Source organism: Plecotus auritus (assembly GCF_963455305.1).
Source record: "Plecotus auritus genome assembly, chromosome: 1".
Lineage (NCBI taxonomy): Eukaryota > Metazoa > Chordata > Mammalia > Chiroptera > Vespertilionidae > Plecotus > Plecotus auritus.
This window is the reverse complement of record NC_137770.1, coordinates 61,734,880-61,761,435: the sequence shown is the minus strand read 5'-3', so window position 1 is coordinate 61,761,435 and position 26,556 is coordinate 61,734,880. Positions and strand designations below refer to the sequence as shown.

Below are 26,556 nucleotides of genomic sequence, written 5' to 3'. Positions count from 1 at the left end.
AGAAATGCTGAGCATAAAGGCCTACTTCAATGAAAGCTAGATGGCTGAGACTGAGAAATCAAGCATTATCTGTCCGTATCCATACCCTTAATCTGGTTTTTCACTTACATTTCCAACCCAATATTCTATTTTACTTTACTTGTTCAACAAGCATTTGAGTATAAGCTGTTTCTAGGTGCTAAGGATACAATAATGAATTAGACCTCCCGCTAAGAAAGTTAAAAGTTGAGCTGAGATCCAAAGAAAAAGAGGCAGCCAAGCTAGGGGAAATGTTTAATGGAAAAGAAACATGTGTTCAACGGGAGCAGGAATGAACATGGAACATTTTAAGTGGTTATATGTTAAAAATGGAAGCAGAATGGAGCGAAAGGATGGGTAAGGGCACAGCATGAAGGGAGCAGGAGTAGAAGGTGATGTATTAGAACTACACCAGCTATCCAGGTAAGAAATATTAGTGGCTTGGGGTATGGTGGTGGCGGTGGAGATAAATCGAAAACTGAATAGATTTTGGTGGATGTTGGTCCCAGCTTGAGGAATCAAGGTTGGTCTGAGCACCTGAGTTGAAGGCTGAAGGAAAAGGACAGTGTTAGGGAGAAAAATCAAGTGTTCCTTCACATGCCATGTTCTCCATTCAATCTTCCTTATACAGGTCCACATTTCCTAACTCCTTGACTGTTTGTTTTTGTTCTTTTGTTTTTTGTTTTTTTATTGATTTCAGAGAGGGAGGGAGAGGGAGAGATAGAAACATCTATGTGAGAGAATCACTGTCTGTCTGCCTCCTGCATACCCCACACTGAGGATCAAGCATGGGCAATGCCTTGACCGGGAATCAAACTGTGATCTCTTGGTTCACAGGTCGATGCTCAACCACTGACCCACACCGGTTAGGCGACTATTTGAAAGTAACATTCCCTCTACTTAAAACGGTCTCCTTCCTTTTCCCCCATCCATGCCTATAGCAACCTATCTCCTAAAGCCACCTGTAAGACTATTCTGATATTTCATTCATCCTATTTATCCCCACAAGTTGAGGAACTCATTCCTCTAGACCAGTGATCAGCAAACTGCGGCTCGCGAGTCACATGCGGCTCTTTGGCCCCTTGAGTGTGGCTCTTCCACAAAATACCACGTGTGGGTGCGCACGTACAGTGCGATTGAAACTTCGAGGCCCATGCGCAGAAGTCGATATTTTCGGCTCTCAAAAGAAATTTCAATCGTTGTACCGTTGATATTTGGCTCTGTTGACTAATGAGTTTGCCGACCACTGCTCTAGACTTCCTGGGACTTTATTTCTACCTCTTAAGAAATGTAATACTTTCTACCTGCATTAAATTTTCTGCACATATAATAAACATATATATATCTTTTCAGAATGTAAGCTCCTTGTCTCATCCATCTATTTCTGACAATATTGTACTAGCGTGTTTTATACATGACATGGATAAGACTCACAATCTGCAAACATTTAATGTTACCTTAAACACAAAGCCTTTACAAATATAAAAGTTAATTGCTAGAATCTCATTAACACACATTAAATTAAAACAAAATTTAAGACTACAATAATTCTTTCTGTATATAATAGTAGCCATAATCTAAAGGGATCAACTTCACAAAATATACTGAAAAAACATTAACATTTAAATGAGACAAAAACTGCAAATTAAATCAGTAGAAATTAAGTAAATCAATTTATTTTTCTGTATATTTCACAAGTATAATTTTGGAAGGGCTACTTGACAAATTTCAGCATTATCTGCCAACTCTACAGACATGTTCAACAAAAAAGGCCTTTACTCTTGGCCCTTTTAGTACAAAGTGTCCTATTGCATCACAAATAAGAGATGTGGTAACAGATTTGAGGGCATATTAAAAGAATTAGATATTTCCTTTCAAATGCTATTTAGTTGAAAAATAATACAAACACACATTAATGGTTATCATGACCACCAGTGACTTGCAGAATAAAACGTATAGGCCTACCTACTTAAATGACCGAAACTATTAAAATCAGTGTTTTTACTCTTAACAATACCCAGAATGTGAATTTTTTTTTTCATCTCAATTTTACAAGGTGTGCTGGGGAAGACTGGCAGTGTATACTGAATTGCAGAATTGGGATAGTGGCTCAAATTAGTCATTATTCAGATTAAGATAGTATTTTAGAAAATTAAAAATGTGTCCTTAATAGTAACCTATTGGGAACGATAGTAAAAATTGATAATTCAAGCCCTAAATACCATTTAATGAAAGCCACCAGGGACTTAAATAAGTCAGGATGGGGGACACAGTAAAATGAGGTGAAAAAGGAAAAAGAGTGGACATGTGTTTGGACAATGGGGAATGTGAAAAGGCCACCAGAGAAACTGTTTTAGTCGCCACCCAGATGTGCTCTTCCTATAGGCTTCCTTGCTCCTGGCTCAAACACCAAGTTTAGAGCACAATTTAAGTTGAGATTACATTTCAACTTTGATAAAACATCACTAATCTGGACTAAGAATACATCCGATTTAGTAAAAAGTATCAGTAATATTCAGAGGTATGGTTTTGTTACATCAAGTAAAAAGAGTGACTAATTCCCACTGTTGAAGTAAAACAAGTAGAGGTCTTACCAGGTCAGCAGCACAAAAGGGTTGACTAACTAGTAAATAGACTGCAAATATGCTCCTTCTAGTTCATCAAAAACAATCCAACAAGCATTACTACTATACCAAATGCCAAGAACTATAATTAGTCAGCTGTAGCTTTCAAAACTGGCATGTTTCTCAAAACTGTACTATCCAGTAGGAGCTACTAGACATGAAACAGGTAATTTATTTCAGATGTTATCCAAGACGTTCATGAAGTATTTATCTTCACTTTACTTCCGCGTTCATCTAAAATAATAAAAGGGTAATATGCTAATTAGACCGGATGTCCTTCTGGACAACCTTCCAGACAAAGCCACGGTGGCAGGGGCAGAGGCGGCCACGGCAGCGGCAGGGGCCAAGCCCCTTGCCCGAATTTCGTGCATCAGGCTTTTAGTTTATAATAAACAGGACAATTAAAAGTAGCCATCTCTCAAACCACAACTCTACAATCATAGAAATGGATGGATATGATTGAGCTCATCTAATCAAAATCTTCATTCTAGCAATGGTGAAATGATCTGCAAATGTCCTCAGCAAACTGAGCATTGAGGTGAACCAAAAACAGAAAACTAAAACCTCTCCATCCCAAGCACCAATAATGGAGGCTAAGCAATTATACCTACAAATCCTTAATGACAGGTCTTTCCTAATGGAAAATCCTGAGATTTTAAGCACTGTGACTTTACAGAAGGCAGGTTGGTTTAATGAGGAAATTTTTAATAAAAAGACAATCAACAATATTTTATTTTGGGCACTTATTCAGTATTTCACAGGTCCTCAAGTTTTGAGGTAGGTTAAATATTAGCATTGTATTTTACAAACTAAAACTCAGGCAGACGTTACATCACTTGTCGCAAATCACAGCAGGAGTCCTATCGTGGTAAGAATAATAGGGTTTCTCTGATCTTTCAGATTCATCTCTGATGCATAGATTTAATGCTGATAGCTTGCACATATTCATTTTAAAAGACTAGATATTGCAGAAATTCTACTTTGGAGTACTTCGTAATTTTTTTTTTTTTAACAAAGAACGCTTCATGAATTTGCTTGTCATCCTTACACAGGGACCATGCTAAGCTCTATTTTTCCAATTTTAGTGTATGTGTGCCAAAGCCAGCACTATTTTGTAATTCTTAAATCAATCCCGCAATAATTATAGGTATTGTGGAATACCCTACTTGTTCCCATTTCCTAAAATTACAAATTAACACATTACTGATTTTGTTCTTTTCTGCTTTTTGGGGTGAGTAGAGCACAAAGATAATCAGTGAGCTTTCAGAGCATTAGGCTGTTTTTAAGTGCAGGTGCTATACTCAAAGCACCATCTACGATGATTTAGGTGCCTGGACCCAAAAGAAGGGAGGCCCTGTGCAAGTCAAGAATGAAGAGAAAAATAGTATCACCTGATTACTGATCCTCATCACATTAGAACATTACAACGACTTATGGGAAGAGCTCCTATAAGAACAGTAAATTTGTCCTAATAAAGTCTGCTAAAGTTCTTACTAATTAGATAAAAACACAAGTAAAAATAAATTGATATTTTATTAAAGTGACATCTATAAGAAGCAAGACATCTAAATATTTTAATATGTATGTTCTACCTATCATGTACATTAATCGTCACAAGCTTAATTCACTTAGCTCATCAGAATTTCTTAAAATTATTTACCAGAGTTCAGCTCATCCTGACATAGGTTCCTGGGCCAGTCTTCTCAAGAACTTGTTTCATTATAAAGTTCCTTTTATTTAAACTGTCAAATACTAATAATATAGGAATGACAATGGTTAATTAACTAAAATGTTGTAAGGAAAACATCACTATAAAATCCAGCATTCAGCAGAGCAAGTTTCAAGAGTAAGGATATAGACACTATGCTTCCGAACAGACTGAACAGCACAGCCCAATATGATTTGAGTCAAAGAAGCAAGAAAAAAAAGAAGGGAGGGGCCACAGGAGGCAGAGCATTGAAGCCTTTTATTTTAGTGTCCCCAAAACTGACTGTGGAAGTAAAAAGTTTCTACATTTAAAAAGTTTATATAAATTACATGAATTGCAATTTTCCTAAAAGTCAAAATGAAATGTTCTGCATAGGACAAAAGATATGCCTAAGCAACATATCATATTTGCACAAGGCCACTGAATGTCATGGATATTACTAACAAATGAAAAAGCTTAAGTCTATGGCAGACTGAGCAAAGATGTCAGTTTGGTATTCTATAAGCCCAGGGTTGTAAACTACTTTTACTATACAAAAGCTCTAATGACATAGAGTGTTTTGTGTAGGAACTTTTGTGCTTCTGGTTGGCACATCATCTACTTTTTAATATATGAAATTAATACAGACATTTGTGAGAGGTTGTGCAAAACTATTGTATTTACAAAAATGGCACAAAAGTGAATTCAACAGTCGATGCACATGCATACTTCATTCATATCTTTAACAACAAAAGGTATTCTAACTATAGAACTGAAGAAGAATATTAGCTTCAACGGCAGTTGTTAAGCACTAGCGTCACATAAGTTACACCAGAATGGGCAAATATTGCCCAAGTAAACTTCTATTGTTAAAGCTGAAACAGGTTTAAGGCCATTCAAGTCCAAGCACAGAAATACAAATCTTTTGGAGCCCCATCTATTTGTGTTTGAAGTATGTGACTTTTCGTCCCACTTGTGGTCTTAAACCTCTGTTTATAAAATCCAAAAGGAAGATATCGAAGAAATCAATACAATAGAGGTTAATTAAATAAGAGTAACCTACAAAGCTATAATTAGGATGAATTAAAGAAAGCCAAAACATTAAAATTGTAAAACTTGCTTGGTAGTTGTTAGGACCACCCTACACTAGCAGTTAGGTAATATATACAATTATTTTCAAGTAGATTACTTTATGCTGCTCTAACATGTTCTCTTCATCAGTGCACTGTTAAACTAATCAAAAACTCTCACATGTATCTTCCCTTACAATAGTAGCACACACTACCACTACCTGCAAAGCTGTCACTCTCAAATGACTTGTGAGTGGAAGAAAATAAAAAGCGGGGAGTGACATATTAAGGAAAAACAATGGGTATTAGAAGATTCATGCAGTTCAGCTCTTTTAATCAGCCAGCCAGCTTGCTAGCAACAAGGGATGGTTTCCGTTGAGGAAGGTCCTGTGGAGTGGGAATGTGGTCACCAGTGACCTCTGTCTTATCCGGGGCTGCAGCAGGAAGTTGCTTGTTCTTCATCTTCGCTTTAGCCATGTTGTAATCTCCAGAATCAAAATATTTTTGCTACAAGAAAAAAAAAATTCAGAGAATTTAAAAGCTTTCATATGCAATTACACTGGTTTAAGATGTGACTCTATATTGCCGGTATAAGTTATTCTAACAAAATTTAAACAAAAACAAAAATTAGATGAAATAGCTATCTTTCTGTCAGCCACAAGTCAACCAACTGAGAAGTTAGGCAACAACCCTTTCTTTAGGCTTATATCATTCTGGTTTTAGTATAGAAGCCTCAGGATTGACATCAGCTTCCTTATCAATCCACCCAGGAAGGAACAGTCCTGGACTTAAAGAGTGAAATGCAAGCCTTTCATTTACTAGTGGAAAAAGCAGGCTGATATTCTTGCTTAAATTATTTTGAAAATAAAATACATAATTCACCAACCTGAGTTTTGGATGTGCCACCACTTTCAATTAATCTTATAGTTATTAAAATGATCCTCCTATATAATAAAGAGATAATATGCAAATTGACCCTCACATCACAAGATGGCCGCCCCCATGTCATCACAAGATGGCTGCCACAAGATGGCCACCCCCATACTGTGGACCCCCATGTCGTCACAAGATGACCACCCCCACACTATCACAAGATGGCCGGCAGGGGAGGGCAGTTGGGGGCAACCAGGCCTGCAGGGGAGGGCAGTTGGGGGTGATTGGGCCAGCAGGGGAGCAGTTAGGCATCAATCAGGCCGGCAGGGGAGCAGGTAGGGGCAATCAGGCAGGCAGGCAGATGAGTGGTTAGGAGCCAGCAGTCCCGGATTGTGAGAGGGATGTCGACGGGTCCCAGATTGGAGAGGGTGCAGGCTGGGCTGAGGGAAACCCCTCCCCCAGTGTATGAATTTTGTGCACCAGGCCTCTAGTTATTTATAATTGCCTGTACCATTATCTAGAACGAGCATTTCTGTAAGGATTTATATCATTTACTTGAACCAGAGTAGTTCACTAAAATAAAAATTAAGGTTAAAATATAAATACTAGGATAATGGTAAAATTAAACTTACTAGAAATTATCACTTAAAATACACATCCCCATCCTACACCTCCATATTTCACTTAAGACACTAAATATGTACAAAATAGCTCTTTGTAGTTGGAGGGATGAATAAGGTAACAACAATCATTAAAATAGAATTTGGAATGAAAGCTAAAGATCAACTGTTACATAGTAATCTACATTGAGTAATCTGTTCCACAGTGAACACAGATGAATTTTTGCCTGGGTTCTGACTTCTACCTATCACATTTAGCCTACCTTTGCTGAGTGCTTGATATATAGAGGCACTGTGTTGTCCTGGGGAGATGGACAACAGTCAAATAAATCAATTATTATACTACTGTTTTAAGGGGTATGGGTGCTCAAGGGAGAGGAAACTAACCTCAGTCCGGAAGAGGAAAGAGGGAATAATCCACGTTTGAGATGAGGGCCTAGACAAAGAGTGAAGGGGGGAAAAGCAAATATTCTCTCTGAGGCTTCAGGAATACCTCATGTGCTGAATAAAGTAACTGGGAACTCAGAACTTAGCAGTAATAAGACTTGAGTGGCCTGGGAAAAGTTGTTTTTGTTTTTTTTTAAATATATTTTATTGATTTTTTACAGAGAGGAAGGAAGAGGGATAGAGAGTTAGAAACATCGATGAGAGAGAGACATCAATCAGCTGCCTCCTGCACACCTCCTACTGGGGATGTGCCCGCAACCAAGTTACATGCCCTTGACCGGAATAGAACCTGGGACCCTTCAGTCCGCAGGCCGACGCTCTATCCACTGAGCCAAACCGGTTTTGGCATGGGAAAAGTTCTTACTGGCTGCTTCCTTCCAGGGTCTATTCTTTGATAAGCAAGATCTGAAGTAAGGTCAAAGAGTCTGAAGTTCAACATCATTTTTCATGTGTTACTATACATGTAACACATTGAACAGTAACAAGGAAACTTGGACCAGTCCTTTCTAAGGCTTTCTGCCAGAACTTTTTATGCACTACTTGTATCAGAGAGCTATACCTAAGTTTAGTAGCCTCTAGACAACAAAGTGACCTACCAAATTTTTACTGAGTCAAAAGCACAAAATGAAATATTTAATACACAGTGCAAATTTTAGGCAGACTTCCTCCAAAGTAATAAAGTCAATTCCTAATGATACCTATTTTATAGTGAGCAAAAGTTCAAGGAGATCTCACTTAACTGTAGGATCAGGCTACTCTGTGTGGGGAAAGGAATTAAATATATTTTGTGTGGATATAGGCAAAACTAAAATCAATGCTTAACAATTATAACTTCTTCTAGGTAACAGAATAAACTAGATCAATGTTTCTCATATTGGGACAGATACAGCCTAAGAAGACAATATTAGTCATCTTTATCAATTTTTAAATTTTGTGTTTTTTTAAGTGACAAACTTTAAAAATTAACAAAACCTAGCTGGATCGTCTGGATGACAATCTTATAAAAGCCTCCTCCCACCCAAATTTAGGGTCCACACTTACATCAATACTTATCATTGCACCAACACTAAGTGATCGTCTAAGTGACAATGTTGAACTTTTAGACCATGTTTCTTAAAACTGGATCCTCAGTGTTCTTGGAACATCACAAACTCCCGAAATGGACTAGAAGACTGCTTCTCAATATTCCACACAGCTCTGACAGTCTATATGGTCATTATGTACATATTATATTGTTAAAAGCCTAAAATAGGTGTCAATCCTTGGCATCTCATTATAATATTAACAAGTACAGTAAAACAGAAAGGGATCTCATATAAATAATATCTAACCAATCTTCTCAAATTTATTTCTCGAATCGGTGACATTTTCTCATTTGCAACTACTTACACTAACTTCAAGATACCATTTTGCTGACTTATCACAATATAACTCTCTCTCTGCTCTTCAATAGTGGTGCTGCTTCTAATTATAGTTAAAAATACAAAGAATATTTTTAAACTTAAAGTATATTAGCAACATTCAACTTCACCCTCACCAGTGGGTATTATTTTATATTTTAAATATTTTCCTAATTTACTTGTATATATGCTATGGTATTATTGTTCTTATTTATATTTCATTGATTTCTATCATGGATAAATATTTTTCTCAGTTTTTAATAACTATATTTCGTGTTAAAATCCTTTACTTAGGGGCTCCTTAATGTTTTTCATGTATATTTGGAAGATCTCTTTATATATTACAGATATTAACTACCATTTCTGTAATAATTGCCCCATTAATTTATTTCTCATGAAACAAAGGTTTTACATTTTTATATATTTGATATAATTCTTCCTTGTCATCCTATTATTTCAAAGCTGTGAATATTATTCTTCCATGCAAGATAAGAAAAATACCATTAAACTATTATTAATGTTAGCTTCTTTAAAGCCAGGAATGTTCTTTTCAATTACAAGATGAATAAGTCCCAGGGATCTAATGTGCAGTATGGTGACTATAATTAACAATACTGCATTGTACACTTGAAGGTTGCTAATAAGAGTAGGGCTTTAATTATGTGAGGTAAAGGATGTGTTAACTTATTGTGGTGTTTCACAGTAAGTACATGTATCAAGTCGTCTCATTGTAAACGTTAAGCTTATACAATGCTGTATATCAATTATATCTCAGTAAAGCTAGAAAAAATATCCTCTTGGAATTTGATTTGAGAAAATAATGCATATACAACTATAGCAAATATATATACAGACATAGTTTTGTAATCAAGCTGCAGATACCAGAATATTTTTTAAATATTTTATTTATTTTAGAGAGAGGAGAGGAGGAGAGGGAGGGGATGGAAGAAGGAGAGGAGGAGAGGGAGAGAGGGGGATAAGGGAAGAGAGAGAGAGAGACAGAGAGAAATATGGATTTGTTGTTCCACTTATTCATGCATTCACTGGTTGCTTCTTGTAAGTGTCCTGACGAGGGATCAAACCCACAACCTTGGCATATAGAGACAATGCTCCAACCAACTGAGTTAACCCAGGCAGGGCTAGATACCAGTATGTTTAAGGTATTCATTTAGGGAGAAACATGATTTGCCCTCTAATTCAATAAACAATATTTCATTTTTCCCTGCTTCGACATATGTCAAATCATTTAAATGTGCTTAGACTGAAGATGGAGTCCTTCAATTTTTTATAAACAAAGGAAGGCGTTAGAAAAGAAAAAAAAACCTAAGGAACAAGCATGTAACATGATCTCAATTCAGATCTCATTATTGAGAAATAATGGTTTCTACCTCACCAAGTATGATAAGATTGTGAAATGTTTTCAATAATTTGAACTACTAAAATTACAATGAATAAATTATATCAGAGTGACTGAAATGTATTATGTAAAGGAAATAGTAAGCTATGCTTTTATAAGTGATCATTTCATCCAAATAAAAAAGTATTTTAAGCCTTTGGATATTATGCAGAAATCACCTTGAAAACAGTTAAAAGTTAAAAACAACAACAACACAAAGACATGAGCAGAAGAATAAATAACAGCATCTGGATGGTGGTTGCTTTTAGAGAGAAGGGAGAAAGGTGATATACAAACATAAATGGTAGGTTTAAGTATATCTAAATTTTCTTTCTTGTAAAGATAAAACTTATGTAAATATGGCAAGACATAAACCTGTTAAATCTGCATGGTGAGTACATGGGTTCTATTGTATTATTATCTTAACCTTTCTACATGCTTGAAATAATTTATAGTTAAAAGTGATAAAAGAGTCCTAGATTCTTAATTCTTATCATAGGATGAATAGGCTAAAACACTGGGAAAAAACCATTATACACACACACAGAGCTATATACTCAGATATCCATATCACAATCCCTATCGGCACACTGAGTTTATAGAGCTTAAGTATTTGAAGACTGACAAAGGAACTTACCCCTTTCTGCAATCGTTTCCTTAAGAAATCGGAACCTCCAGGCTTTTGTCCCAGGTGAGGATACCTTGCTTTTAATTTTGCTTCTTCAGCTTTCTCTGGATTAGTCACTTTATCTTCCATTTCCTGAAAAAAATGTTAAATAAATTACTTCTTTATTACAATTCAGTTATTTAAAATAATTCACCTTTCAAGTCCTGGATTCTGATTTTAGTTGTCTAATGCCAAATAATGCAGCATCTGACTAAGAAGTCAAACACAGAAGCTTTTAAAACATCTCTATCTTTTTTCCCAATGATCCATGTGATAGCTCTATTATAGCTGTGTGATGCATGTGCAACACCCCACACACTGGATAAAAATATCAAGGTAACTCAGCTCTGAAGTCTTGCTTGCCATTACTTGTTAGTCATGTATAATATATTTATAGTTAGTTACCTTCTATGGAATTCATCAACTCTTTGACTATATATGGAAAATCATCTTAATACTGTTAAAATACAAAATATATTTTTGATCACCTATTTATCCAAAATCCTGCATAATTGGAAGCTCCTGAGATTCTTCAATACAAATTAACAGCAGCTTAGTTACCAGTACATATTTTCCTGAATAACTCAATACAAAAGACTGTGACATTTGTAACGGAGAGAAACATCATCTTCATCAGTCTTCGTATACGTGTATATTATTACCTAGTTATGCCCCATAATTAATGACCTTATTCATGCTAAACATACCATTCTTTAATGTATGAAAACATGTTTTCTGGCCAATGACTGTCAATATCTTCAGGCTATTCACTTTTTTTGTTGTTGTTAATCATCACACAAGGACATATTTTTTTATTTTTACTAGTAGAGAGAGTGGAAGGGAGGGAAGTGGGGAAGGGAAAAAGGGGGTATCAATGTGAAAGAGACACATCTATTGGTTGCCTCCCGAAAGTGCCCTGAGTGGGGCAGGGATCAAACCTACAACACAGGTATGTGCCCTTGACCAGGAATCGAACCCAGGACTCTTTGGTGCACAGACCAATGCTCTAACCCAGGGGTGGGCAAACTTTTTGACTCGAGGGCCACAATGGGTTCTTAAACTGGACCGGAGGGCCGGAACAAAAGCATGGATGGAGTGTTTGTGTGAACTAATATAAATTCAAAGTAAAGGAGCGGAGGGGAGAGCAAGAGAACCGGATAGAACAGCCAGATCCGGCCCGCGGGCCGTAGTTTGCCCAAGGCTGCTCTAACCACTGGCTAGGGCAACTGGCCAGGGCAAGGCTATTCACTTTTAACACCATATAGTCTAGTTTCTTCCCAAGAGCCATATTTTATAAAGAAGCAGTGTTCATTGCTTTATGGCAAGAAGTGTGGAAGAATGAATGAATCAAGAAAACCAGAACTGCCCTGATAAGGGAGGCGGGGCAATGGCAAGGTGACTTTCTAGCTAATGAACTCATCTCTACATATCAGCTCATCAAAATGACACACCTCTGCATATCCCAATTCTCCCAGGTTATTTATGAATAGTCAAAAAGCAGGAATGTTAAATCCATAAATGTCAAGCTAGCAATAATTTATCAATCTAGGAAGAGAAGAAAACACTTTGTACTAATTTCCTCAAAATTATATTCATACATGTTTTATAATCAGCTTTATTCGCCTTATATATCACCAATATCTCCTTCATCTTGAACAGCTTCATGTGTTGTTACATCTTCTCATCTTTAGTCTTAGAGGATTTTGAAAAAAAAGCAGCTGTTGTCAAATATACTTGTTCTATGGGGTTTCCTTTATGTATATGCTCCTTTCTGCTTTAAGTGTTTATTTTCCTCCTTTTAGGCTGCAGTTTCATACATCTATTTTGATTTTTAGTCTCTTTACAGTGGTCATATAATTCACTCACTTGGTGCACACAAAATTCAACTAGGTGTACTCAGCCAGAGATAAGACTCTAAAGAGCATCAGTGACTCTGCCAGTCATTCCATTCAAGAAGGTGATGCCCCAGGCCCCGCCAGTGTGGCTCAGTGGTTGAACATTAACTTATGAACCAGGAGGTCAAAGTTTGATTCCCAGTTGGGGCACATGCCCGGGTTGCAGGCTCCATCCCTAGTTGGGGGCATGCAGGAGGCAGCCAATCAATGATTCTCTCTCATCCTTGATGAATCTCTCTCTCTCTCCCTCTCCTTTCCTCTCTGAAAACATTTTTTTAAAGGGTATGCCCCAGCGAGTTGAAGTGTGAGGTGTGTGATGCATTCCTATGATCTCAATCCCTGAATGTCTTTCAGAGTGCAAGCATACCTATGTACTGTTTATCAATCTAGTGTTGAAAAACTCGGCCTCTACATCACAAGCCTACTCCTCAGCTGGCAATCACCTGAAGAATCAGCCAGCCATCTGTTCAAACACCAGACAACAAAGTGATTACTTGACCTACTGCGAACAGATGGAAAAGTTTCCAATATGATCATGACTTCGTTGGGATTTTTCAAGGGGATTTTAGTTATATGTGATTTTGCCTTATTACTAACTTTAAATTTAAGATTACCAGCTCAATTTAGGGGGTGGGCTGGGTCACTACAGTTTCTTCTTCATGTCTCAGCATTCACTCAGGTATCTACTATGGCCCCAGGGTATTAGCAGTGTTACAATTCAGAAGTGGAACTGGGAGGAAGAACCTACACTTGAGTTCACTGTAAAATTGTTTTTTAAATTGCTGGACATTAAATTTGGATGTGGGTTGGAAAGGACTCCAACCTGATTACAGCCTTTTGTCCCAGAACTTTCAAATTCAAGCTTTCAAATGTGTTAACTGAGTCCCACATTTCCACTGAAACCATCCAGCTTTCTTGGGCTTAGGAAATAAACGCTCTCTGCTTCTTCCTTTGATTTGAATATCGGTTCTCTATATCTAAGATTTCTGGCATAGGGGCAGCAACATTCCCTAAATTGCAGTGTTTCTTCAGGTTTTCCTCATATTAAATCAGGAGGGGAAAAATGAACAGCATGTGCATCTTATCTGACATTCCCTAACTTTCTCAATAAGGAATACATTTATATATATTTACATATAATAGTAAGCATGCTCAATTCAATTAAAAAATATACTATAGAAGGATGTTTTGGGCAAAACAGCAACTAGAGCTGAAAAGAAAATTTAGGTTGAGAATGGATTTACTTGAATTTTCTTGCCAAATATGTAACACAATGTCAAGTCCCTGCTAGATGAAAATTTGTAGCTGGATTCATAATTTGAGCTGCATTTAACACCAAAGGGAGAAGAGATGACCAAACATAGAAAACTACATTTTTAAACATAGTAAATACCATCAATACTTTTCATGGACCATAAAGAAACATTCTTGATGTTCTGCAGATGTAGATAGTTCTAGGACCTCACTGGCAAGCAAATTCAAATGCCTGGTTGGACGCTCAACAATACTCCAACACAGCTACAGATTTGCTTGTGGAGTGAAGTATAAATAACATGGCAGGTAGCAGACTAGGTCCATTGGCATTCAGCCCAGTTACCCTTCTCTAAAAACTCCCCTGAATCTTTACAGTTAGAAGCCTGAAATGACATTTCCCGACTACATTCTTATTAGGCTCTGCCAGTGGTACCTACACCAGATTAAAAAGCAAGCAAGAAAGAATCTATTCTGTTCCTGGTGATGCCACTAACAATGTAGCAGTAGCTCTTGTAGGGGCCATGGAGCAGATAACCTGAGGCTATTGTAGCAGCTACACGAGAGGGGGAATGGAGGACACTGGGCTCAGAATAGTGCTCACTCTTGCAGGGTCAACAGCTTTCCCTCACCACTGGAACCATTGCTCTTCTATCCCTTCTAGTAATTTGTAAACTAATTCCCTAAAGCACACCCCTTTCTGTTTAAAATACCCAAATAGGTTTCTATCCTCCAGACAGGACACCAACAGATAAATTCAGGTAAATAAACACTTTATCCCTAGAGTCATTTTTTTTAAAAAATGCAAAAGGGAACACAGAGTTTGGTGTGATTGCATGTTTCTGAACATCCTTCAAAGGAATTCCTAAACATTAAATTTTTAAAAATTGATTTTTTAGAGCCTGGCCGAAGTGGCTCAGTGGTTGACCGTTGACCTATGAACCAGGAGGTCACAGTTGGATTCCCAGTCAGGCACATGCCCAGGTTGCAGGCTTGATCCCAATTGATGTTTCGATTTATCTCTCCCTCTCCCTCCCTCTGAAATCAATTAAAAGTACATTTTAATTGATTTTTAGCGCAAGCGGAAGAGTTACAAGAGGGGGAAAAAAAGGGGAAAGGAGAGAGGGAGGGAGAGGGAGAGACAGAGAGAGAAAGAGAGAGAAACATCGATAGGTTCTGCAACTTGGGTAGGTGCCCTGACTAAGAATGGAACCTATGACCCTTGGGTGCACAGAATGTCGCTCCAACTGAGCCACACCAACCAGGGCTATTTCTGAACATTTATTTCAGGTAGAATGAAAATAAATCTCTAAAAAGACTTGAGATATAGAAGAAAAGAGCAAACAAAAAAATTGGTATGTGTATGTATACTGACAAACTATTCACTTTTCTACTATTCCCCCAGCTTTATTGACATACTTTTCTAATTTTAAAGTTTTAATATGTATGATTACAAACAAACAAACAAAAAATACTATTTAACAGCACAGTATTTTTAGAGTTTAAGTGTGTAAGTGTTCTAAGTATTGTTTAGAAAAGGATTGATATTAATTTAACAATCTGTTTAGTTAAGGAGGCATGATAAAATTTCTAGGGGAACCATTTAAATAACAGAAACAAAGTATATAACTTCTAGTGGGGATAAAATGAAAGAAAGATCAATCAATGGGGGGAGGCTTTCAGGGGGAGAAGAAGGGCAAGAAAATAGAAAAAACATCTACATGTAACATATCTGTGGGATACAACTGTCCCTTAAAGGGCTTATATTAGAGGGGAAAAACAAAACTCACTGAGCTATATGCACGAACTTAAGAAATCCGACAAAGAACGGAACCGAAAGAGAATAGGAGAAAAGAAAAAGCAGAAATTAATGAAACAGAAAACAAAGATACAATAGAGAGGTTCAACAAAGGGGGGAAATGACATGCTTAATCAAGAAGTATTTTTTAAAATTTAAATCTGGTTTTGAAATTTTATTCTCCAAGAAGCCTTTGTGTTACACAGCAATTTTACTACTTTTTAGTAATAGGTGCTGGAAAGTAAGTGGATTTATTTAGCTGACCTTTGAGGGGGAGGAGAGAGGAGAAGTACCATTAGGATTCTGGGACTTTTGAATATAGGCACAAACTGAGAAAGCAGAAATTCAGGATATCCTAACAGATATGCTTATGATGTACAAAAAATAATTTAAAACTGTATTTTAAATCACAGTTATCCTCTTGACAAGTATCTCTGCCCCCAAATAATCTTCACTGTATACTCTATACTCTAGCACAGGGCCTAACATTTACTAATGGTAGGCACTTGCATTTTTAGGAACTAGACTATTGAAATACATTAGCTATCCTTTCGGTAAATAGGTGGGGTATCAGTTATAAATACACACATATGAAAGGACATTCAATAACTAAGCATTATTTTGTAGTCTGTCATGGACTGATATTAAGTCTGAATGACTGATACCAATGTTTAGCCTTCAGCAGAGAAGTTACACAGCAACACCAGCAATAAAAATCTGGCAACTCTAAGCAAATTCTCCTCTATCTGCCAAGCAATATATTCACCAATGCACTGATTTATGAATAAATAGAAAAGATTAATGAAAGCAAAAAATCCTTTGGGATATTGTCAGAAAGGTACTAATACTGTCAACCTCTTTGGAAAAATACTGTAGTCATCCTAAGTCCCTGCTGCTTGCCTGCCACTTAATGGGTGTTCAACAAATACAACGATGTACACTCCAGCTATTTCAATAAAGCTAAGGAACTTTCTATCTAAACACCTGATAGCTTTAGCACATTGGGCTCTGAATTGAAAACACTCTTAAGCCTTTTAGTTACCAAAGTTATTGTCAAAACAGCCCCAGAAAATGATAGTATTAACTGCACTTTTAAATTTAAATATTAGTTCTCTTCTTCCACCACTCAAAAAAGAACTAAAAATATCTTTTTTTTTTTCTTAAAGAATATATGTTTTTATTACCCTAGCACAGTGGTCAGCAAACCGCGGCTTGCGAGCCACATGCGGCTCTTTGGCCCCTTGAGTGTTCTAACGCCACTTCTTCAAAATAGACTCTCCCAGGCCGAAAACCGACTTCTGCGCATGGGCCATGAAGTTTCAATCGCACTGTACGTGCACGCCTGCACGTGGTATTTTGTGGAAGAGCCACACTCAAGGAGCCAAAGAGCCACATGTGGCTCGCGAGCTGCGGTTTGACGACCACTGCCCTAGCAGATTTGGTTCACTGGATAAGAGCATTGGCCCTCAGACTGAAGGGTCCTGGGTTGATTCTGGTAAAGGGCACTTACCTCAGTTGCAGGTTTGATTCACTGCCCTGGTCGGGGTGTATGTGGGAGGCAACCAATCCATGTGTCTCTCTCACATCAATGTTTCTCTCTCTGTGTCTCCCCCCTCGCCCCTTTTCCACTCTCTCTAAAAATCCGTGGAGAAATATCCTTGGGTGAGGAGTAACAAAAATATATATATACGTATATGTTTTTATTGATTTCAGATAGAGGAAGGAGAGGGATAGAAACATCAATGATGAAAGAGAATTATCAATCAGCTGCCTCCTGCACACTTACAACATGGGCATGTGCCCTGACCAGGAATTGGACTGTGACCTCTTGGTTCATGGGTCAACGTTCAACCACTGCACCACACCAGCTGGGCAGGACCAAGCATATCTTTTAAACTGACAGAAATAATATAGTTGAAAACTCTACTTGAGTTAGTCTCCTCCAAGACTTCTTAACTAACTTGATTTAATCAATCTACACTAATAAAAGAGAAAGATGCAAATTGACTCTACCTCCACGATGACCACCAGCCAATCAGGAGCGAGTATGCAAATTAACCCAACAAAGATGGATGGTTAATTTGCATACACAGGCACCGAGTGGCCTAGGTCCCAGGAACATTCTCAGGACCCAGGCCACTCCTAGCCTGTAGGCCCACGCGTAGGCCCTGAGCGGCCAGGGTCCCAGAACACCCCCAGCCACTCCGGGCCTACAGGCGCAGGCGCCAAGCGGCTGAGGGCTGGGGGAGTGCACTGGTGCCAAGCGGGGCTGGCTGCAGGCCTTGGGGGCATGCCCCCCCGGGGCCATAGGGACACACCCCTAGCCCAGTGGACAAACGCAGGGGGTCCTCTGCACATGAGCTGCAGAGAAAACACCTTTTCTTTTTAAAAAAATATATTTTATTGATTTTTTACAGAGAAGAGGGGAGAGGGATAGACAGTCGGAAACATCGATGAGAGAGAACATCGATCAGCTGCCTCCTGCACAATCCCCACTGGGGATGTGCCCACAACCAAGGTACATGCCCTTAACAGGAATCAAACAGGCCGACACTCTATCCATATATAAAACATATATATAAATGTTTTCCCCATATATATTGTGAGTTTTTATTATTTTAAAAAGATCTCAATAGCAAGTTTCTTTAGAGATTTTATTATAAGACTGGGGGCCCAGTGCACAGAATTCGTGCACTGGAGGGGGGGGGTCCCTCAGCCCAGCCTGCCCCCTGTCACAGACTGGGAGCCCCAGGGAGTGGGCCTAAGCCATCAGTAGGACAATCCAGGACCCCTCAGGGGATGTCTGACTGCCAGGATCAGGCCTAAACCAGCAGTCAGACATCCCTCTCACAATCTGGGACCACTGGCTCCTAACTGCTCGCCTGCCTGATTGCCCCTAACCGCTTCTGCCTGCCAGCCTGATCACCCCCTAACTGCTCCCCTGCTGGCCTGATCGCCCCCTAACTGCTACCCCCAGCTGGCCTGATCACCCCTAACTGCCCTCCCTTGCCGGCCTGATCGCCTCTAATCGCCTTTGCCTTGGCCCCCACCACTGTGGCTTTGTCCTGAAGATGTCCAGTCTAATTAGCATATTACCCTTTTATTAGTATAGATTATTGATTCTATTCCCTGTGCTATACATTACATCCCTGTGACTTATTTTATAACTCCCCTTCTCCTTTTCATTAAGACTTAAGTAGGTCTAAGCTAAGATTTTTATATTACAACTAGAGGCCCAGTGCACGAAATTCATGCATGGGGGAGGGGGTGTCCCTCAGCCCAGCCTGCACCCTCTCCAATCTGGGACCCCTGGAGGGATGTCCGACTGCTCGTTTAAGCCTGATCCCGGTGGGATCGGGCCTAAACGGGCAGTCGGACATCCCTCTCACAATCCGGGACTGCTGGCTCCCAACTGCTCACCTGCCTGCCTTCCTGATTGCCCCTAATCGCTTCTGCCTGCCAGCCTGATCACCCCCAAACCACTCCCCTGCCAGCCTGATTGATGCCTAACTGCTCCCCTGTCAGCCTGTTTGCCCATAACTGCCCTCCCCTGCAGGCCTGGTCACCCCTAACTGCCCTCCCCTGCAGGCCTGGTTCCCCCCCAACTGCTCTCCCCTGCAGGCCTGGGTCCCTGCCAACTGCCTTTCCCGGCAGGCCTGGTTGCCCCCAACTTCCCTCCTCTGCCGGCTTGGTCACCCCTAACTGCCCTACCTGTAGGCTTGATCACCCCCAACTGCCCTCCCTTGCAGGCCTGGTCCCTCCCAACTGCCCTCCCTTGCTGGCCATCTTGTGGTGGCCATCTTGTGTCCACATGGGGGCAGGATCTTTGACCACATGGGGGCAGCCATCTTGTGTGTTGGAGTGATGGTCAATCTGCATATTACTCTTTTATTAGATAGGATAGAGGCCTGGTGCACAGATGGGGGCCAGCTGGTTTGCCCTAAAGGGTGTCCCGGATCAGGGTGGGGGTTCCTTTGGGGCGTGGGGCGGCCTGGGCGAGGGGCCTGTGGTGGTTTGCAGGCTGGCCACGCCTCCTGGCGACCCAAGCAGAGGCCCTGGTATCTGGGGTTTATTTATTTTCTACTATTGAAACTTTGTAGCCTGGAGCGGAGCCAAGCCTTCTGCTCGCTCTGTGGCGGCAGCCATTTCTGTTGAGATTTATGTATCTTCTATAATTGAAACTCTGTAGCCTTAAGCGAGGCCTGGGCCGGCTAGGGCGTGCGGAAAGCTTGGCTCCCTCCATTGCCATGGGCAACCCTAGCCTCCTGCTCTTTCCAGCTCCATGGCTGCTGCCATTTCTGTTTGGGTTTATGTATCTTCTATCATTGAAACTTTGTAGCCCTGAGTGGAGGCCTAGGCTGGCAAGGGCAGGTGGAAAGCTAGGCTTCCTCCATTGCCGGGGAAACCCAAGCCTCCCTCCTGCTCTCTGTGGCTGTAGCCATCTTGGTTGGGTTTATTTGCATATTTGCTCCTGATTGGCTGGTGGGCGTGGCTGGTGGGCGTGGCGGAGTGGTGGTTAATTTGCATATTACTCTTTTATTAGATAGGGTCTATTCCTCTCTCTCTCTTTTTTCTTTTTTTGTTAATCCTTACCTGAGGATATTTTTCCACTGATTTTGAGAGAGAGTGGAAAGGAAGGGGGAGAGACACAGAGAGAGAAACATGGATGTGAGACACATGGATTGGTTGCCACCCACACGCCAGGGCTGGGGATTGAGTCTACAACCGAGAGATGTGCCCTTGACCAGAATGGAACCCGGGACCCTTCAGTCTGCAGGCCAATGTTCTATCCACTGAGCCAAACCAGCTAGGGTTCTCTCTCCCCCCACCCTCATCCCTCTCTTTTAACAGTAGTGCTAGCATTGCCATTTGTATTAGAATACTTTGGCAATAGTTTCAAGTGAAAAGTTCTGAGAAAAATTCATTCAACATTTCTGAACAATGCCAGGTACTATGCTAGGTGATATGGGAGAAAAGACAAATAAGAGGGTCCCTGCCCTGGCTGGTGTGGCTCAGTTGGTTGGAATGTCATTCCATACACCAAAAGGTGAAGGGTTTGATTCCCAGTCAGGCACATGCCCAGTTGTGGGTTTGATACCCTGTCATGCATATGGCAACAATCAATGTCTCTCTCTCTCTCTCTTCCACTATAACTAACTAACTTACTAACTAAATAAATAAAGGTCCCTGAGCTTAAGTTACTCTCAATAAAAACACAATTATGTATTTTAAGTCTCCACATAACTCCTCACCCCCACGACCAAAAAACATGTCTGCCTTAGCTTAGTAGTATTCAAAGTGGAGTTTCCAGATAATAAACTCATGAGGCCTTTGCTAACACTTGTTTAATGTTTTGTTTCCACGTCAGTGATAATCTAAAAGATTATCCATCTCATATCTAAGTAGAGCTATGTGACTTCCTTGTCTGGGCTTTCATTTATGACCACAGACTCAGCAGTATTACTCCTATTGTCCAAGATGAGAAAAGAACAGAGTTGAATTACAATTTAAATAATGTATCTATGACTCTACACTTAAATAACCACACAACGTACTTGTAATGAGAAGAACTGAGTCATCATATGGTCTTGGAAGTGTTAACTTGCTACACTCAAAAAGCTCTTGAACTTTAACAATTGCTACCATTTTCCCAATACACTGGAAATTTTCACCAAAATTCCATGTGACTCTGAAGTAATAGTTTAGACTGGTTATGTTTGTATTTAATTTTAGTTTTAGAGTGGTATAAAAGATATGTATTTATACTTAGTTTTATGCTTGAGCATATTTAATATTCCAATAAGAAATAGTTCTATTGATTTTTTTTCTCTTAAAAAGGGTACTCAGACTTCTCAGGTAGAGAAATAGTGATCTAGCTCTTACCCCATGCAGGACTCATCTCTTTGCCTTAATTTTTCAGAGGCTGATGTACCATCCTATCTAATAAAAGAGTAATATGCAAATTGACCGTACCTCGGCTACATCCACAAGCCACGCCCACCGGCCACGCCCACCAGCCAATCAGGAGCAAATATGCAAATAAACCCAACCAGGGTGGCTGCAGCCACAGAGAGCAGGAGGGAGGCTTGGGTTTCCCTGGCAATGGAGGAAGCCAAGCTTTCCGCCTGCCCTTGCAGGCCCAGGCCTCCACTCAATGCTACAAAGTTTCAATGATAGAAGATGGCGGCAGAAATGGCGGCAGCCACGGAGCTGGAGAGAGCAGGAGGCTAGGGTTGCCCACGGTGATGGAGGAAGCCAAGCTTCTGCAGCCCTGGCCTGCTTTGGCTTCTGCTTAAGGCTACAAAGTTTCAATTATAGAAGATACATAAATCCCAACAGAAATGGCTGCCTACATGGAGCAAGCAGAAGGCTTGGCTCCACTCCAGGCTACAAAGTTTCAATTGTAGAAGATAAATAAATCCCAGATACCAGGGCCTCTGCTTGGGTCACCGGGGGGCGTGGCCAGCCTGCAAACCACCACAGGCCCCTCACCCAGGCCACCCCACAGCCCAAGGGAACCTCCACCCTGATCCAGGACACCCTTCAGGGCAAACCAGCTGACCCCCACCCATGCACCAGGCCTCTATCCTATCTAATAAAAGAGTAATATGCAGATTGACCATCACTCCAACACACAAGATGGCTGCCCCCATGTGGTCAAAGATCCTGCCCCCATGTGGACACAAGATGGCCACCACAAGATGGCCAGCAAGGGAGGGCAGTTGGGAGGAACCAGGCCTGCAAGGGAGGGCAGTTGTGGGAGATCAGGCCAGCAGGGGAGGGCAGTTGGGAGGGACTAGGCCTGCAAGGGAGGGCAGTTGGGGGCGATCAAGCCTGCTGGGGAGGGCAGTTAGGGGTGACCAGGCCTGCAGGGGGGGGTACCAGGCCTGCAGGGGAGGGCAGTTAGGGGTGACCAGGCCTGCAGGGGAGGGCAGTTAGGGGTGACCAGGCCTGCAGGGGAAGGCAATTAGGGGCAAACAGGCTGGCAGGGGAGCACTTAAGCAACAATCAGGGATGGCAGGGGAGTGGTTAGGGGGTGATCAGGCTGGCAGGCAGAAGCGGTTAGGGGCAATCAGGAAGGCAAGGAGGCGAGCAGTTGGGAGCCAGCAGTCCTGGATTGTTAGAGGGATCCCAGATTGGAGAGGGTGCAGGCTGGGCTGAGGGACACACACACCCCTTCCCCCCCCACCCCCCCCCCCCCGCACAAATTTTGTGCACCGGGCCTCTAGTGAAATTATAAAGGTATTTTAGTTGAACACTTTGACTTTAATTGAAAGGTCATTTGGGTACACAGACAATAATCCAATGTTTTAAGTCATCTAACTATAATTCCAAATAGAAAAAAACAGGTGACTTGGCCCATAGGAACACAGAAGTGACTCTGCACATTTTCCTCATGTTTAGGAATGGTATCCATGTTACAGGCACTCAACATCTACAGCCAATCCTTAATTCAAGGGACATTATATTACTAACACTCTTTGGTATTAATGACAACAAGCCTAAAACCAAAGGACCTGAAATAACTTTTTAACGTAGACACTCATGAAGAGAAAATATTCAAGATATCCTTAACATTGCTGAAACATAGTATTAGGCTGTTCCAACTTACAGCATTTATACTAGAGAAATCAGCACTTTACACTCTGGCAACATACTAACAAATCTCAAAAGAAAATGACAAGTGTACTATTGTACATCAGATGTCAAAAAAGATTCATTTAGGACAAGAGAGCACAGACAATGAGTTTATTTTTCTGAGTTTTCTGAGTTTCCCAAGCAATAATGAATACCATAACAAATATTTAACAATAAAAAAAGATGTTTAGTAGGCCTGTAAAAATTTTACTCTTTAACCTATGTATTTTTTTGCCCCCATAGCCCTTTTTTTTTTTTTTTTTTTACAAAATGTGAGAAATATCCAACACAGTTTCATTGGAATATTTCCAAATAATGCAGTAATTTGGCCTATTATTTATGCTATGTTTTCTTGTTTTGCTCCAGTTACTTTACAAGTAATGTTACAACAGAACCATCCAACTCAGAAAAAGTTAAAGTAGTTAAGAACACATGGAATGGATTTAGATGCCCCTTACAAAGTCCAAGGGTTAAAAAAAAAAATCCTACTTATGATAATGCAGATTAAATTTATTTTTAAAGTTCTATTTTTCATTTTTTAAATTTTTATTGATTTCAGAGAGAAAGGGAGAGGGGGAGAGAGAGAGAGAGATAGAAACATCAATGAAGACAGGGAATCATTGATTGGCTGCCTCTTGCACATCCCCCACTAGGGATTGAGCCCGCAACCCGGGCATGTGCCCTTGACGAGAATCAAACCCTGGACCCTTCAGTCCGCAGGCCGACGCTCTATCCACTGAGCCAAACCAGCTACGGCCAGATTGAATTTTTTAAAGAAAATGTTGGTAACGCTCCATGAACAATTTAGGAAACAATTTATCATGGACAATTTATCATGGAGGGCAGGGCAGGGCAGCAGAATTATGGTGGGAGGGGCAAGCACTAGCCTAGATAAAATATAGAGCCTATATATTCGTAATTTGGATCATAACGATCCATGGCATATTTCCCTACATAACAAAGATATTACAAGTGAGTTTACAAAATATTCCTATGTTTCCATGATAAACCTTATCAACTAAATGGGTAAATTTTAATTCCAACCTTTCGATTTTTAGTCGATTACCATATGCAATTATCACCGGCTCGCATTTTTGAACACATACTGCGTTCAATGCCATCAATTACCCGTCCTTTGAACCTCCAAACTCCCACATGAAGCAAGTACTAGTATTCATTTTACAGACTGGGAGACTGAAGCCTAACGAGTTGAATCACTGACCAAGATTCCGTGGCCAACAGGGGCTGGCACTGAAATTCCAACCGTGGCCGCCCAAACCCGACGCCGCCTCGGGGGTGGACAGCACGCAGACTACACAACAGGGCAGTAGTTCTTCAAGGGCAAAACAAAACTTCCTAGGCCGAGGGAAGCCACGGGAAATCCAGGTTCCACGCCTAAGGACCGATCCTGGGCTCTCTGCCTATTAAGGAAAGACGTGGCGAATGTTCAAACTCCCGGCACGTTGGTGCTCAGGACCCGAACGGCTGCGGGCACTGGATCAGGGAGTGTCCCGCCTTCGCGGCCCAGGCGCCTCGGCACAGCCCCCTCCGCCCGGGGCGCCGCTGCCCGGCCCCGCGCCACCGGCCCCCGGCCCCGTGCACTCACCTTCTGCTCCTCCGCGGAGGCTGCCTCGGGGACTTCCGCGGACATACTGCTCTCTCTGCAGGCGAGACGCCGGGAAAAGATGCAATTACCGGTGGCCGAGGCCGCCGGCCGCCGCAGGCCCGCCCGCCCCGCTCTCCGAGCGCCCGCCCGGCCGCCTCCGCCCGCGAAAGTGGCCGGCACCTTATGACGACAGAGTTGCGTGGCGCTCGGCGACCCCCTCCCGAGTCCCGCGCCCACCGCCGCCCGCGTCCGCCGCGCCCCAGCCCACCTGGCCCCGCGGCTCGGCTCGCGACGCCCGAGCACTTCCTCTCTCCGTTCAAGGGTCGCGGCTCGCGCCTCGCTCACATCCGTCTGCCCGGTGCTTTCTGGGACTTGGAGTTTGTAGGTGGAGCCGACTCTCCCCGCCTTTTCTGGCCTATTTCCACCTCCCTAAACTCTCCTGGTCCCTTCTCCTCTTCGCTCTGGGCTCTGCAGCCATGCAGGTTTCCTTCCGGGCGCCCGGGCCTCGGTGCTGCTGCCCCGCACAAGGCGCACCCCTTCTGCTTCCTCTCCTTAATCTGCCTTAACCTGTTCGTCTCTCACCTCCCCAGCCTCCGTCATTGCCTCGGGAAAACAACCTAGCCCTACAGCGGGTCAGATCCACCTCTTAAATACTATCCCCTCTCTGGGTAGTTCAGCAACGCACACTGTTAGACAGTCATTGTTATTCCTTTATTAATGTCAACTTTTCTGCTCAGATAAGCCACATCAGGGCAGGAACCTCGTCTATATTTGCTTTTATTTCAGCCCAGAGCCTAGCATTTCTTAAGTATTCAATAAATATCTGACTAAGGAATTCAACTTCTCTTCATTTGTCTACTAGGGGTCCCACTCCCACAGCTTTACTGAAACTGCTGGCGCCAAACTCCTCCCATGCCTTTCTTAACACATTGCGGACCAGTAGTTTTATTGCTAGCTTTACCCAGGGGCCAGATAAGTTTCTACTGAATGAGTACAAAAAACATTTTACATAAATGTTAAAGGCACGCTTTAAAATTAAATACCCACTGCCTTTTGAAGTTATTTATTACATGTTCTTACAAGCTAATATCTTCTTAAAGTATGATACTTTGTAAAACACTGTGTAATATGAATTCTCGTGATCCGTCCGCAATGTTAACTGCCAAATCCTTTGGCTTTACATCTTTATTGTTATTTGAATGTATTTTTATTGATTTCAGAGAGGAAGGGAGAGTGAGAGATAGAAACATCAATGATGAGAGAGAATCATTGATTGGCTGCTTCCTGGGGCATGCTGGGGCATGACCAGAATTGAACTGAGACCCTTCAGTCTGCAGGCGGACACTCTATCCACTGAGCCAAACCGGCTACAGCAAATCCTCACTCTGTTTGCCATCTGATAGTTACTGGCAATACAGGGTGGTTCCAATGAAGTGTTTCTCAGACACCTGGCAATGAGATTGCCTTCTAAGAGGCAATTCGTGGGAATTTGGAAACCATCAAAACTCAACCAGGCTGTCCTGGATAGACTCTCAGGATGAACTGTACTGGGATTGCAACTTAAAA

At 41.3% G+C, this 26,556-nt stretch overlaps 1 protein-coding gene across 3 annotated transcripts; it reads right to left on the bottom strand.

Moving 5' to 3' along the window:
* Positions 1 to 1,678: 1,678 nt before the first annotated feature.
* On the bottom strand, positions 1,679 to 25,350 carry ARPP19 (cAMP regulated phosphoprotein 19). Of its 3 annotated transcripts, none has more exons than XM_080650066.1 (4): positions 25,259 to 25,350; positions 24,991 to 25,045; positions 10,773 to 10,895; positions 1,679 to 5,906 (listed from the first exon to the last, which is right to left on the bottom strand). In XM_080650066.1, the coding sequence occupies exons 2-4, from the start codon at positions 25,033 to 25,035 to the stop codon at positions 5,736 to 5,738; spliced, it is 339 nt and encodes a 112-aa protein (XP_080506192.1). In that variant the 5' UTR covers positions 25,036 to 25,045; positions 25,259 to 25,350; the 3' UTR covers positions 1,679 to 5,735. The 3 variants fall into 3 exon arrangements, with proteins under 3 accessions (XP_080506192.1, XP_080506193.1, XP_080506194.1); XM_080650067.1 differs by having other exon boundaries at positions 25,171 to 25,262; XM_080650068.1 differs by lacking the exon at positions 24,991 to 25,045 and having other exon boundaries at positions 25,259 to 25,319.
* Positions 25,351 to 26,556: the final 1,206 nt, after the last annotated feature.